Source organism: Mesoplodon bidens (assembly GCF_964165515.1).
Source record: "Mesoplodon bidens genome assembly, chromosome: 10".
NCBI lineage: Eukaryota > Metazoa > Chordata > Mammalia > Artiodactyla > Ziphiidae > Mesoplodon > Mesoplodon bidens.
The window spans coordinates 103,753,970-103,766,367 of record NC_138172.1 but is presented as its reverse complement, the minus strand read 5'-3'; the positions used below and the strand labels follow the sequence as shown (position 1 = coordinate 103,766,367).

At 47.8% G+C, this 12,398-nt stretch overlaps 1 protein-coding gene across 3 annotated transcripts; it reads right to left on the bottom strand.

The window, feature by feature from the left end:
* Positions 1-2,110: 2,110 nt before the first annotated feature.
* Positions 2,111-11,499, bottom strand: LOC308624007 (leukocyte elastase inhibitor-like). Of its 3 annotated transcripts, none has more exons than XM_081246874.1 (7): positions 11,421-11,499; positions 9,989-10,164; positions 8,141-8,278; positions 7,349-7,466; positions 5,837-5,979; positions 5,584-5,751; positions 2,111-3,473 (listed from the first exon to the last, which is right to left on the bottom strand). In XM_081246874.1, the coding sequence occupies exons 2-7, from the start codon at positions 10,154-10,156 to the stop codon at positions 3,069-3,071; spliced, it is 1,140 nt and encodes a 379-aa protein (XP_081103000.1). In that variant the 5' UTR covers positions 10,157-10,164; positions 11,421-11,499; the 3' UTR covers positions 2,111-3,068. The 3 variants fall into 3 exon arrangements, with proteins under 3 accessions (XP_081103000.1, XP_081103001.1, XP_081102999.1); XM_081246875.1 differs by lacking the exon at positions 11,421-11,499 and adding an exon at positions 10,578-11,271; XM_081246873.1 differs by lacking the exon at positions 11,421-11,499 and adding an exon at positions 10,269-10,553.
* Positions 11,500-12,398: the final 899 nt, after the last annotated feature.

Sequence of the window (12,398 nt, the reverse complement as noted above, 5' to 3'; positions counted from 1 at the left end):
CCAGAGAACCTCTTCTGTTCTCTCGCCAAGTGGGGAAAAGTCTGCTCCCTGCATTCTAGGTGCCACGTGGGCAGGCGTCTCCCAGCGAGCTGTGTGTGTGTGTGTGTGTGTGTGTGTGTCCCCTTGGTCTCTGCGTGTGAACTGATGTCGTACCAGTTTGGACCCTCACGTTGACTGTTAGCTCTTTCACCTTTATTCTGCCCCAGGCTGTCTCTTTTTTCCTCTTTTCCTCTTTTCCTGTGGAGTGTCTTCTTACTGACTCATTTGAGTTTTTTTATCTTCCCTTTTGTATTTTTCCATTCTTTCGTCTTTCTGGATTTTATTTATTACATTTTTCTTTCCGGAAGAAATTATGATTTCTCCTGACCATGACAATTCGGTTTCTCTCTTTTGCTATATCTAATTTGCTAATAAATCTTATCTATTTAGTTCTTCATTCATTACAGTATATTTGAGCCCTGGAATTTCTATTTCATTTTTATTCAGTGATGGCAGTGTCTCTTTTAGGTTTCCAGTTTTCTGCTGAAATGTTTAACCTTGTCTTTTGTCATCATGATCATAGAAAACCGTGTTGTTCTTTTTTTTTTTTTTTTTTGCTGTACGCGGGCCTCTCACTGTTGTGGCCTCTCCCGTTGCGGGGCACAGGCTCCGGACGCACAGGCTCAGCGGCCATGGCTCACGGGCCCAGCCACTCCGCGGCATGTGGGATCTTCCCGGACCGGGGCACGAACCCACGTCCCCTGCATCGGCAGGCGGACTCTCAACCACTGCGCCACCAGGGAAGCCGAACCGTGTTGTTTTATAATTTGTGTGTGATGATTCTAATATTTGGAGCCCCCAGTACTTCTGTTTCTATTATCTGGGGTTTTTTTTTGGGGGGGGTGTGGGACTGGTTTTTTGCTTTTTATCTTTTTTTGCTGGTTTTAATATATGTTGTCATGGCCCTTCACCCATTCAGTTATCTTTGATTGTATGCTGGGTGTTGTGTAAGAAAAGCTGATTATAAAAAATAATTTGAGGTTTATGGGTAATCTTTCCCCAGAGATGATTTTTGTTTGCTTCTGCCATATGCCTCTGGGTTTTAGCAAACCAGGATGAATGTAATCCAATTCTAGGGGCTGGAATTTTCCAGGCTGTCCGACGACTTATAGCAGGGCTGCATTCCGAGACAGTTCACTCATACCTGTAGGGTGTCAGACAAAAGCACAGGAAGTATAATGGGGCCCCTGCTCTTGACAGGTCCAAACTCAGCCTACCTAGCCTAGAACATTGCCCAAATCCCTGCTTCACACCTCATTTCTCTCTTTTGGACTGGGAAATGCACATGGGGCAAAAGTGATTTCCAACTGCACCAGTTTCTCCTGGATCTTGGCCCAGTAATTCGGCATGATCATGTCAACCTTCCTCCTATGGGCTGATGCTTATTTTGTTTGGTTGGTTTTTCAGTTGGTCTTAAGAGGTTTGAGTTACCTAGTTCACCATTATGAGAAGTAGACGTTTTCCACGTAAAATATGAACTGGGGGATTTCCCTGGTGGTCCAGTGGTTTGGCCTCCACGCTCTCACGGCTGAGGGCCCAGGTTCAATCCCTGGTCAAAGAGCCAAGATTCCGCGTGCCGCATGCAGGGAGGCCAAGAAAAGAAAGAAAGAAAATGAATTGGATCTAGTCTCTGCTCTTGAATTTACTAGTTTTTCTGATTTCAACAACTGACTGGTAGTCCATGGGCCTGTTCCCTCAAATACAAGAAGGAGGATTTGAGCAGATTGGCTTGGAGCCCATGTAACTTGATTAACACGATTCAGTCTAAATCACTGAGTAGATTTTAGGATGAGGAGGCCAAGCAAGAGTAGCAGAAGGCAGTGACTGTGGCTTTTCTTGTTGTCCCTGTAGCTAAGAGGACCTGGGATATGGCAGGTGCTAGTCAGCATCTTAAGAAAAAAAGAAGGAAGAAATGCTTGCCAACATGAGATTTGCTGAAATTTTGTTTTCTGCTGTGGAGTCACTCCCTATCGGCACAGACGTGATCGTTGGTCAGGCCAAGAACCCCCTTTTGCAGTCTTGGCTTGTCTGAGATCAGGGAGAAACAAGAAGAGGACTGAGGTCAGTCTGGTTTGCGGAATCTTAGGAAACTTTATTAACCAGCCACCAGCTTTATGGGAGCACAAAGATGCAGCATTTCACGCCCCCTTCCAAGGAGTGCATTGACAAAGGGTTATATTAATCAGAGTGCATCCTCACCCCATCTTCCACCACAGCGTTGCATAAAGCCGTCCCACTACCATAAAAACCTGTACCATATTATGGACGTCAAGGGCCTTTATCAGAAAACACGGCAGAAGCCGGTTAACAGTGAGATCTCTGCGCCACCTCTTTGCTTAATAGTATCTCCTACGACATTTTTCTTTTTGTCATTTCTTGGCAGCTTTCATGGTAAGACACCTACAGCTTGATTCCTTGTGACCCCACACCACCTCATATCAGGAGGGAAAAGGGAGAACAAAAAAAGGGGTTAGTTTATCACTAACCCCTTTGATAGTTTGAAACCTGGAGGGCTGTAATGGGATACAAATCCTGCAGAACACAGGGTCAGAGACATTGCCAAGGCAAGTCTGTCTTCATAACGCAGACCCTTAATTGGGGCGCTCTGTGGTATTTCAATTGAATATCTGTTTTTAAGCCTGCGTTCAACAATTAGGGTGTCTCTATATTACGGCTTCCAAAAGTCTATCTGTGAAACAGATGACAGAGTGACCACGTTCCCCCCGGCTCTCAGGGAAGTATAGCAACTTCATAGATTTCTACGTTGTCAAGAATCTACACATCTGATTTTTTCTTTCTTTTTTAAACTTGATGCATTCAAAAGAAATCACTGGATTTTTTTACCATAAAAAAAGAAAAACAGATACCCATGCCAAGTTAATGGCTGTAACCAGCCAACAGAACTGAGCTTACAAAGGAGATTAAAGATACATTTTTGAATAGTAGTTTTACTGGTAAAGATCTATGAAAATGGTCACCATTGAAACGGCAGGTAAAACGCTCCAAGCTTGACCTTGTATTTCTAGTCTCTATGGTGAAGAAAGTCTGCCGAGGAACAGGAGGTTAGTGGAAGGATTGTGCCGAATGAAGAAAATGAATGGATGGTCGGCAGTGAAATACACCTCTTGTGACATCATGGAGCAGAAGCAGACCGCGGCCGCGGTGGCAGCCGCTGCCTCTGTGCCCTCCTCGTTCACTTCCACGAAGGACTTGTGGACCACCTTCGATACAGAGAGGTCTCTGGTTCCCGACATGCCGGACAGGTCAGCCTTGCTACTGAAGAGCTCCTGCATACCCAGGAAGGCCAGCGGAGGGGTGAGGTCGTAGCTCTCCTCCAGCCTAAACCTGGGCAACTGGACATTGACCTCAAGGAGTTCCAGATTCTCGGGTCTGGTCCACTCACGCAGCTTTTCCAAAGTCAGCTGTTGCTCAATCTGGATTCAGAATGGGCAAAAAGAAGAGCTGAAATCATTTTATGTAAGTAAGTTAATGAAGCATTGTTTGAATGAACGGGCCCATCATATCAGCTGCTCGCTGGTTTCCTTCATGTTTTGTACCAAAACAGATTCCATTTGGAGGATTTCATTTCTTTCTGGCTATTGGTGATAATGAACAGAGCTGCGTTCCAAGCTACCAGGGGCCCATCCACCCGGACCTACCAGGCCCTGCCGCACCGGATCACTGGCCAGCCTGGCTAAAATTACCCTAATTGGTCGAGTGATGCCAGAGGATATTTTAAAGCTTTCTTCATTTATTTTATTCTGTTTATTCTGAAGCCCAGTGACCACTGTGGTCAGCTGTGAACCTCACACAGCTGAAGTTCCCTCTCATAGGTTTAGCTCATTGGGAAACGCAGAAATGGACCTGGTTCCTCATCTAAACTGGGACAACAGTAGTACACACTTGGAGCACTGTAAGTGCTGAAGGAGTCACCCTACACAAGTGCTGTGGAAGGTCAGCTACTGTCATTACTGTTATCACTGCTAGTGCCCTGGAACAGAAGCACATTCCACTTCTCTGCTGATGCTGGTAATTCCAGATTTTCTTCTTTATAATCAGGAACAGACAAATATGGAAATACAATTGAAAGAAGGAACACAGTGGTTTTAACTTATGCTCTAGAGCTGCAAATGGCTAATATTAAATGCCATCCAACAGCAAGTTTGGTCAGGGATGGGGGAGGGGAAAAGCACACAACAGGCCAGAGACACTGAAGAAAAACCTCACTCTTCACAGTTTTGCCTCTTCCTGGCCCTGGCGAGAGATACCAGTGCCTTTAAATTACAAATAACAGAAACCGCAGACAAAGTTCAGGTTAGGCAGTGGGCTTATCTCTCAGACTAACAGGTCACATGGATCTTTTCCTGTCATGTAGCAATTGGACATTTAATGCACAATCTACGTGAACTGGGGTGAGAATGAGCAGATTTTATAGCACATGGTGAAACTATATACTATAATGTTTGAGGGTTTTTAATTTTAAAAAATTGTTTTAATGAAACAGTCCTCATTTATGGCACGTTCCTCTAAAGTTCATCTAAGGGAGTCCCCACGAGCTGCCACTGGCCAGCGTTACACTTGGTCTGTACCTTAGACGTTCCCGCCACGTTGTGCGCTAATAGTAGCTGAACATGTAAATGTGGGGCTTCCATAAAAAGAACGAAACTGAGTTATTTGTAATGAGGTGGATGGACCTAGAGTCTGTCATACAGAGAGAAGTAAGTGAGAGAGAGAAAAACAAATACGTATGCTAAGGCATATTTATGGAATCTAGAAAAGTGGTACTGATGAACCTAGGGGGAGGTCAGGAATAAAGAGGCAGACCTACTAGAGAACGGACTTGAGGACACGGGGAGGGGGAAGGGTAAGGTGGGACGAAGTGAGAGAGTGGCATGGACATATATACACCACCAAATGTAAAACAGATAGCTAGTGGGAAGCAGCCGCATAGCGCAGGGAGATCAGCTCAGTGCTTTGTGACCACCTAGAGGGGTGGGATAGGGAGGGTGAGAGGGAGACGCAAGAAGGAGGAGATACGGGGATATATGTATACGTATAGATGATTCAGTTTGTTATACAGCAGCAACTAACACAAAAATGTGAAGCAATTATACTGCAATGAAGATGTTTAAAAAAAAGTACAATAAAAAAATAAATAAAATAAAATTATATGCAAGGGAAAAAAAGTTCTCATCACAAGAAAAAACATTATAACTGTGTGGTGATGGATGTTAACTAGACTTATTATGGTAATCCTTTCACAATATATGCATTTATAGAATCATTATGTTGTACTCCTGAAACTAACATGATGTTACGTGTCATTATACCTCAATAATAAAAGTCTCTATAAACATAAATAAAAAAATGTGGAGCTTCGCAGTGGTACATGCGGGTGGGCTACTTTACAAGGGAGTGACAGGAAGCCGGGAAGGAACACCGGGTCACCTCACTAAACAAAGAACAAGCACCTACACCCGACACACACACACACACACACACACACACACGGTCCGGGCATCACTCGGGAAGGGGGGGGCGCACCTTCCTCAGCCCCGTGGACTCGTCCTGGATGTCATCTGGCAGCAGGATGACCATGCTGAGGTCCGTACCCTCGTAGGGCAGTTCCAGCACCTGGCACTTAAGGTCGTTGATGTAGCCAAGTGGAAACTTCTTCTTCTGATACATCATTTTCACTAGTTTTGTGTCTTTCTGAACAATTAAAACACAGATCACTAACACTGTTGTCAGCGTGGCTTTAGAGCACACAGTCATCTAGACGGTCACCTGCCCTCACCTTATTCAGTCTGAAAGCTGCATCCTTTGTGGCCTCCATCATGAATTTCTCCTGCCACTTTCCTTTGAAATAGATGGCATTCACCAGCACCAACCTAGTCATGCTATCAACCATACCTGAGGCCAACAGCTCTGGAATTTTCCCTAAAAAGACAAAGTTAGCTTTTTAAAAATCCACCTATCAGGATTCCAAATTTGAACTGACCTTTGATTAGCAATGAAATGCAACTCAAATGCTTCCTTCTATTTAATTTCCTTTAACATGGGACTAAGTTAGCCAAGCCCCCTGGGGTGCTTCTACTTTAAATAAACCAACTCGAGGGGCAGATCAGGGTGACACAAACTGCCCCCAAAGGGCCGATGCTTCAAAACAAGTCAATTGTTTAAAGGCTAAAACCAGGAAAATTCTTCTTTTCTGGAATGTGTGGTAAACACTGGGCCTCATTTTGTGACTGGCCATTCTTTTTCAGGAAAAGAAAAATGTCTTAATCAAAATGTTTTGTCACTAATAAATAACTCCCTTCTTCAAATCTTCCAAGTTAGATGCCTAACTCTCACAGGAAAGCTTTTAACAAATATCCAAAAGGTAGGACAGTTCCTCCCCTGAAACACAGGCCCCACTCATGATGCGGCATGGCCGTGACAGTCCCGTATGGAAGGAACACAGGTGTCCTGTGGGTGCCTCCACCGTTCCGTGACTACGACAGAAACACAAACCAGAAAAACAGCCTGAGGAGACTCAGCCCCACCTCCCGACCCTGGTTTATTAGGCAAGATGTTGGCAAAAAGTATTTATGACCACAGCGGCTTGTAAATATTGATTCACAAGACTTTCATCTCTTTTAGTCTACGTTCGATATTAGCTTTCATTTTAAAATGTACTTTGGGGAACTTATGGGTAGAAAACATTTAGCATCTTCAGTTAAATCATGTTTACATTTCCACTTTGAGGAATTCCTACATTTGAAAGCTGTCTGGGGACATCCCCCCATGGCGCAGTGGCTAAGAATCTGCCTGTCAATGCAAGGGACTAAGGGTTCGAGCCCTGGTCCGGGAAGATCCCACATGCCGTGGAGCAACTAAGCCCGTGCGACACAACTACTGAGCCTGTGCTCTAGCGCCCGTGAGCCACAACTACTGAGCCCGCACGCCTAGAGCCCATGTTCTGCAACAAGAGAAGCCACCGCAATGAGAAGCCCACGCGCCGCAACGAAGAGTAGCCCCCGCTCACCTCAACTAGAGAAAGCCTGTGCGCAGCAATGAAGACCCAACGCAGCCAAAAATAAATATATAAAATAAATAAATGTATTTAAAAAGGAAGGGAGGCAGGAAGGAAGGAAGGAAAGAAAGAAAGAGAGAGAAAGAAGGCAAGCTGTTTGGCCCTGGGCAGTGCAAGGTGCACCCCAGGGTCAGGCTGAGGGGCTAGGGAAGGGGAGAGGGGGTCACCTGCAAGGGGGAGGCGGGAGGAGGAACGGAAGCATCAGTGTGGATGACCAGGGCTGCCCTCGCTCACCTTCCGTCTGCCCTTTGACCCACTCGTTTATGGTCTTCCTTGAGTCTTCGCTGGCCTGCACAAAATCCACACTGGCCAGTTCAGCACCGTACATTTTCTGAGTTGAAGCTAAGAACTCCTGTTTAAGGGGAAAAAAAAGGAAATGTGAGTAACTCCTACTTCATACAGAAATGGTTTTCTAAAATCCTTAAGAGCAACAGAAATTGTCCCAAAAGGCATATTTCATTGTAACAAAAAACATTCTAACCCTTCTACGTTTTTTAGTATAGCGAAAAACACATAGCATTCAATTGACGACCTCAAGCACTTTTAAGTGTACAGTTCAGTAGTTTCAGTGTTGTATAAAATTTACCAATTTCTGGGGACTTCCCTGGCGCTCCAGTGGTTAAGACTCTGTGCTTCCACTGCAGGGGCAGGGGTTCAATCCCTGGTCAGGGAACTGAGATCCCACATGCCACGCGGCACACACCAAATAAAATAAAACAAAATGTACCAATTCTTTTCTACCCCTTGACTAACATTTTCATAAACGAGCAAATACTGATTGTACTTGAAAGTGAATTCTGGAATTCACTCTTGCTTTAGCAAAACAGCCAGGGTCAATCTTTTCACTGTGGAGACTAGAAAATGCAAATCACATCCACTTATGGGAATACTGTCTGTCATGTTCTCATCCTGGATCACTTTTCTGAATGTTTATAAAAATTAAAGCCGACTTCTGTGACCTGATTGTGCTGGAAAAAAGTCTGCGTTGTCTAGTGAGTTTTGGAACATGAAGAGCAGCGTACTTACAGGGAGGAAATCATAGCTTTTCTCTCCAAATAGCCTGTTAGCAAGTTTCAGAATATAGGGAGCTCCATGTTTGTTGATATCAGCATTCAAACTCTGAAATCCTGAATGAACCTCCTCAACCCCTTTGAAATAGAGAGCCTAAAAGAAAGAAAACATTATTTCTATAACCATTTATTTTGAAACTATAAGCTGGTTCCTTGCCATTTGCTTCCATCAAATTAAATTAATATTACTAATTATTGATGATCCCCAGCCATCATCACTTTTCATTTTTCATTGGAGAACATCATTAGTCATTTTTCGTTGGAGAACAAGTAATAGAAAATCCAAAATGTATAGCTTGGTGAAACATAATAAGGATATTGGAAACTGTTTTCCTATCACTTTTTTGTTATAATTATGCTTCCACACATAGGAGTGGTTAACAAGCTAAATTTTATACAAGTCTGCTTTTTTCTCCAAAAATCATAAGTGGTATGCTCACATGTATATTCTATACAAATATAATGTTACTGAAAGTTCTCAGAAATAAACAGTAAAAATAAGAATCATCAGCTACGTAAGAACACAAAGATAGTACAGATTGAGAGGTTTTTATTTTTTTTAATTGCACTCTTGTCATCACTGACTCACTTACTTAAAAATAATTTCTTTAAACTTAACATGGGGCCAAGTTTAATTCCCATACATCAGTTACATCTAGAGTCCCTTTATGGTTTTATGAGGCCTGGGCTGGCTCCTTGCTTCTAAGGCACAAGGAACCAACCTCCACCGTGTACAAAGGCCAGTGGTTCACTGAGATACGGCATGTGTGTGGGGGTGCTGTGACGGATCTCTTTACTGGAAATGGGGGTAAACACTTAAGACTGTTCTTTACTGAGCTTATAAAGTTCCTGGAAAGCCTCAAAACAAGCTCAGATTACCCTGCAGGGGACGACTAACAATGATTAGTACCAGGGGTTTTTTTTTAAGTGGATTTTTGAAAACTTTCAAATGCTTTTGTATCTGCAGTGATGAAAAAGGTTAGTTATTCCTAAAGTACAGAGATAGAAGCTTTGCAGCTGGAACAGGCCCATAAACGTGAATCCAGGCTGGACCTTCCCTGGCTTTAAGTGCAGTGTAATCTGTGACCCGTGTGTTAGAAAGACCTTCACTTTCACCCCGCTTTTCAAGGAAAGCCAGAGTTCCCCACTCAGCATAAAGCACGCCCCGCACACAGGTGCCCTCCACACCCACCAAGGACAGGCAGGACCCGCAGCATCCCCGCCCCCTCTCCCTGCAGGGCCCTCCTGCTCACACAGGAACGGGGGTCACAGCCCACCAGGGCACACCTGGTGCCAGGCCCAGGGGTAGGGACAGGGAGTCACAGGCTCTCGTGTCCCCTTGACTTCTCGACTAGGTGTCGTTATGCTCAAAAGTATCAAGACACAGCCGACATTATGTGAGTAGCAGAGCATCACAGGCAAAGCAGAAACTGGACAGTCCTGGGCGGGGGAGGACGTGGCTTACAGGAGAGCCGTGCAGACTCGTTGCTGGAACAGAAGCAGCGCACGGCAGGGGGGTGTCAGCTTTCTTCCTGCTCCGTCCTCGGTCCCACAAAAAACAGAGCCTGGCACGTGGCAGGTGCTCAGTAAAGACTGGACCATGCATGACAGCCTGCATCCCAGTGGATTTTTCCTGGGCCTTTTTCTGAAAGTCTGACCTCATGAAGTATAATGTATAATGTGACACACAATGCTGAACACCGAAATACAGTTTTCTACAAACGTGCTGCCAGAGCTCAAAGGCACCACTTTCTGGTACGGTCTGTGTGGTAGGCACCGGCTGGGAAAGCTAGTTTCTGCTCACCTTAGACATCTGCGCTGCGGTACTGCCTCTGGCCCCCAGAAGGAGCATGGCCAGCGCTGATGAAATGCTGAAGGGGGAGATGAAGATGTTGCCGTCAGGATCGCTCTTGTTCAGGGTGCGGAAGAGGTCCAAGGCGAAGCGGGTGTTTGCCGCGCTCAACGGCTCCATGGTGAGGCCTGCAACACAGAGCAGAGCCCCGAGCTGCCCCCCGCCACACCAGCCAGTCGGCAATGCCACCTCCCCATCTCCTCCTCAACTCAGGCCGGCCCCCCTGAAATACCCTGCAACGAACTTGTACTTTCTCTCTCCCTCTCTCTCTGTCTCTCTCTTGCGGAGGGGCCAGAACTCTCCATGTGCACAAATGCGGGAGCTTGGGGCGACTGGCCAAGGACTCAGCAGTGACATGGGATCAGGACTCCGTGTCCTAAAGGGCCCTGGCCGTGCAGACAGGTGCATCTGGGCCCTTCCCTACCACACGTGGGAGCGCACACTTCCCACCCTCCGTTCAAGTCTCTGAATCATTTGAGCCATGAATCCACTGCCCACTTTTACCTGAAAAAGAATGTTTCTGTTAGAAAATCATAGCTACCTGCTACTCATTAAAGCAAATTCCCGCAAAAGCGACAGAAGTATCCTCGTTTTTGAGGTTCACTTGCTGGTGTTTAGAGAGGTCCCCAGTCTCACAGCTGGTGAAGGGTATGAGAGTGGGAACCCGACACAGGCCCCGGGGTCAGGTCGGCCCCGGGGTCAGGTCGGGCAGCCGGACAAGGAGTAGGTGACAAGTATCCTCTGTCACTCCCCGGGCAGGGAGGGTCTGCAGGTGAAGCACCTGGCCTTGCGCTCAGCTCAGCCAAGCACTCTCCCCACCTGACCTCGACTCTCAGCCCACATACAGCCGAGGAAGAGGAACAGTCGTGCTGGCTGCCCAGCGTGGAAGTCCTAAGTTGAATTATTACTGTTGTTGCTGATAAATAATCTCTAGGATCGCACTGGCCTCCCTTCCCTGCCTCCAGCCGCAGAAAGGAGAAGCCGCTCCGCCGGGGCTGCCTGGAAACCGTCACAGAGAGAGCAACATTCTGGACTCCGGCTTCCGCTTCGGCTTCCGCCTTCAGGCCCCAGGGAGCGACCTCTGTCTGCCGCAGGCCGCCCGACCTAGCTCCCGGGACGCGGCGCCGGGGACCCTGGGTGGGGCGCAGGGCAGGTGGCGGTAACCACCGGACTCGGGGACCCCGCGGGGCGCACGGCGGGGCGGGGTGACCACCGGACTCGGGGACCCCGCGGGGCGCAGGGCAGGTGGCGGTAACCACGGGACTCGGGGACTCCGCGGGGCGGGGTGACCACCGGACGCGGGACCCCGCGGGGTGCTCGCGGATCGGAGCCTCTCCTGCCCGGCCCAGATCCCTGCCCGGCCCAGATCCCTGCCCGGCCTTACCGGCTGCTGGGCTGTCTGGGTGAGATGCAAGGTCTGGGGAGAGCGCCTAGCGCGGCCCTTATAGCGGCAGAAGGGAGTGTCCCCGGCAGGCGGGGGCGGAGCGGGTGGGCAGGGCGGCCCTGCCCCGGAATGATTTACTGCCTAGGAGTCGGGGCTGCGGCTGGGCGGGGCCCAGGGCGGGCGAGCGGGGCTCCACGCAGCGCGCTCCTGGGGGCCCAGCACCTCTCTGAGTTCCAGGCAAACTCAGCTCTCCGTAAAGGACCTGATGGGCTATTACCCACTAAGGTGTGAATGACTGAGATGACAAGGTGCCACCTCTTAGAGGGCAAGCCAGCCTCTTTGTGGTTCACACCACAAAGCCACCTAAAGGAAACTCCGCATTTTGCTGGTGAGCTATTCAATTGCAGCCTCCGTCCATGATGGGAAAACTAGACTTTGAGCCAAAGCCATTGTCCAGCCGGTGGCAGGTCACCTCACTCCCTTGGGCCTCAAATTTCTCAGCTTTAAAGTGAGGATAAGAGAGGCCGCTGGGCCCTCTTTTACTTTGGACGTTTCTTATGAGAACCAGGTCAGGTGACGGAGGTGCTGTGTCTGAAAGTGAGGGGCTGCGACCCGTGTTGCCATTTATACAGGAAAGGGTCAGGGGTCATTGGCAAGTTTTCAGAGGCCTGACGACTGGAAGATGTTTTTCGTTCGCTTGCTGGACATTCACGCAGGAATGGACGGGACCCCAGCTGGTAAACCGTCCTCCGGTTCTTAGCCTCTTTCTCCCTGCAGACCGGGCTGCTTCCTTCTCGAGGGAGGACAGCCCTGCGGGCACTGGCTGGACGGAGTTCTGCTGTTGTTGTCATCTGCCCTCTTAGCAGCCACAGCCAGTCTCTCCTGGCCCGTCTGCTCACACCCCACCGCTCCCGGGATAGGACGCTGCGAGCGTGTTGAAACCGTGGAAGACCAGAGGCCGGTTCCTACCCGGAACCT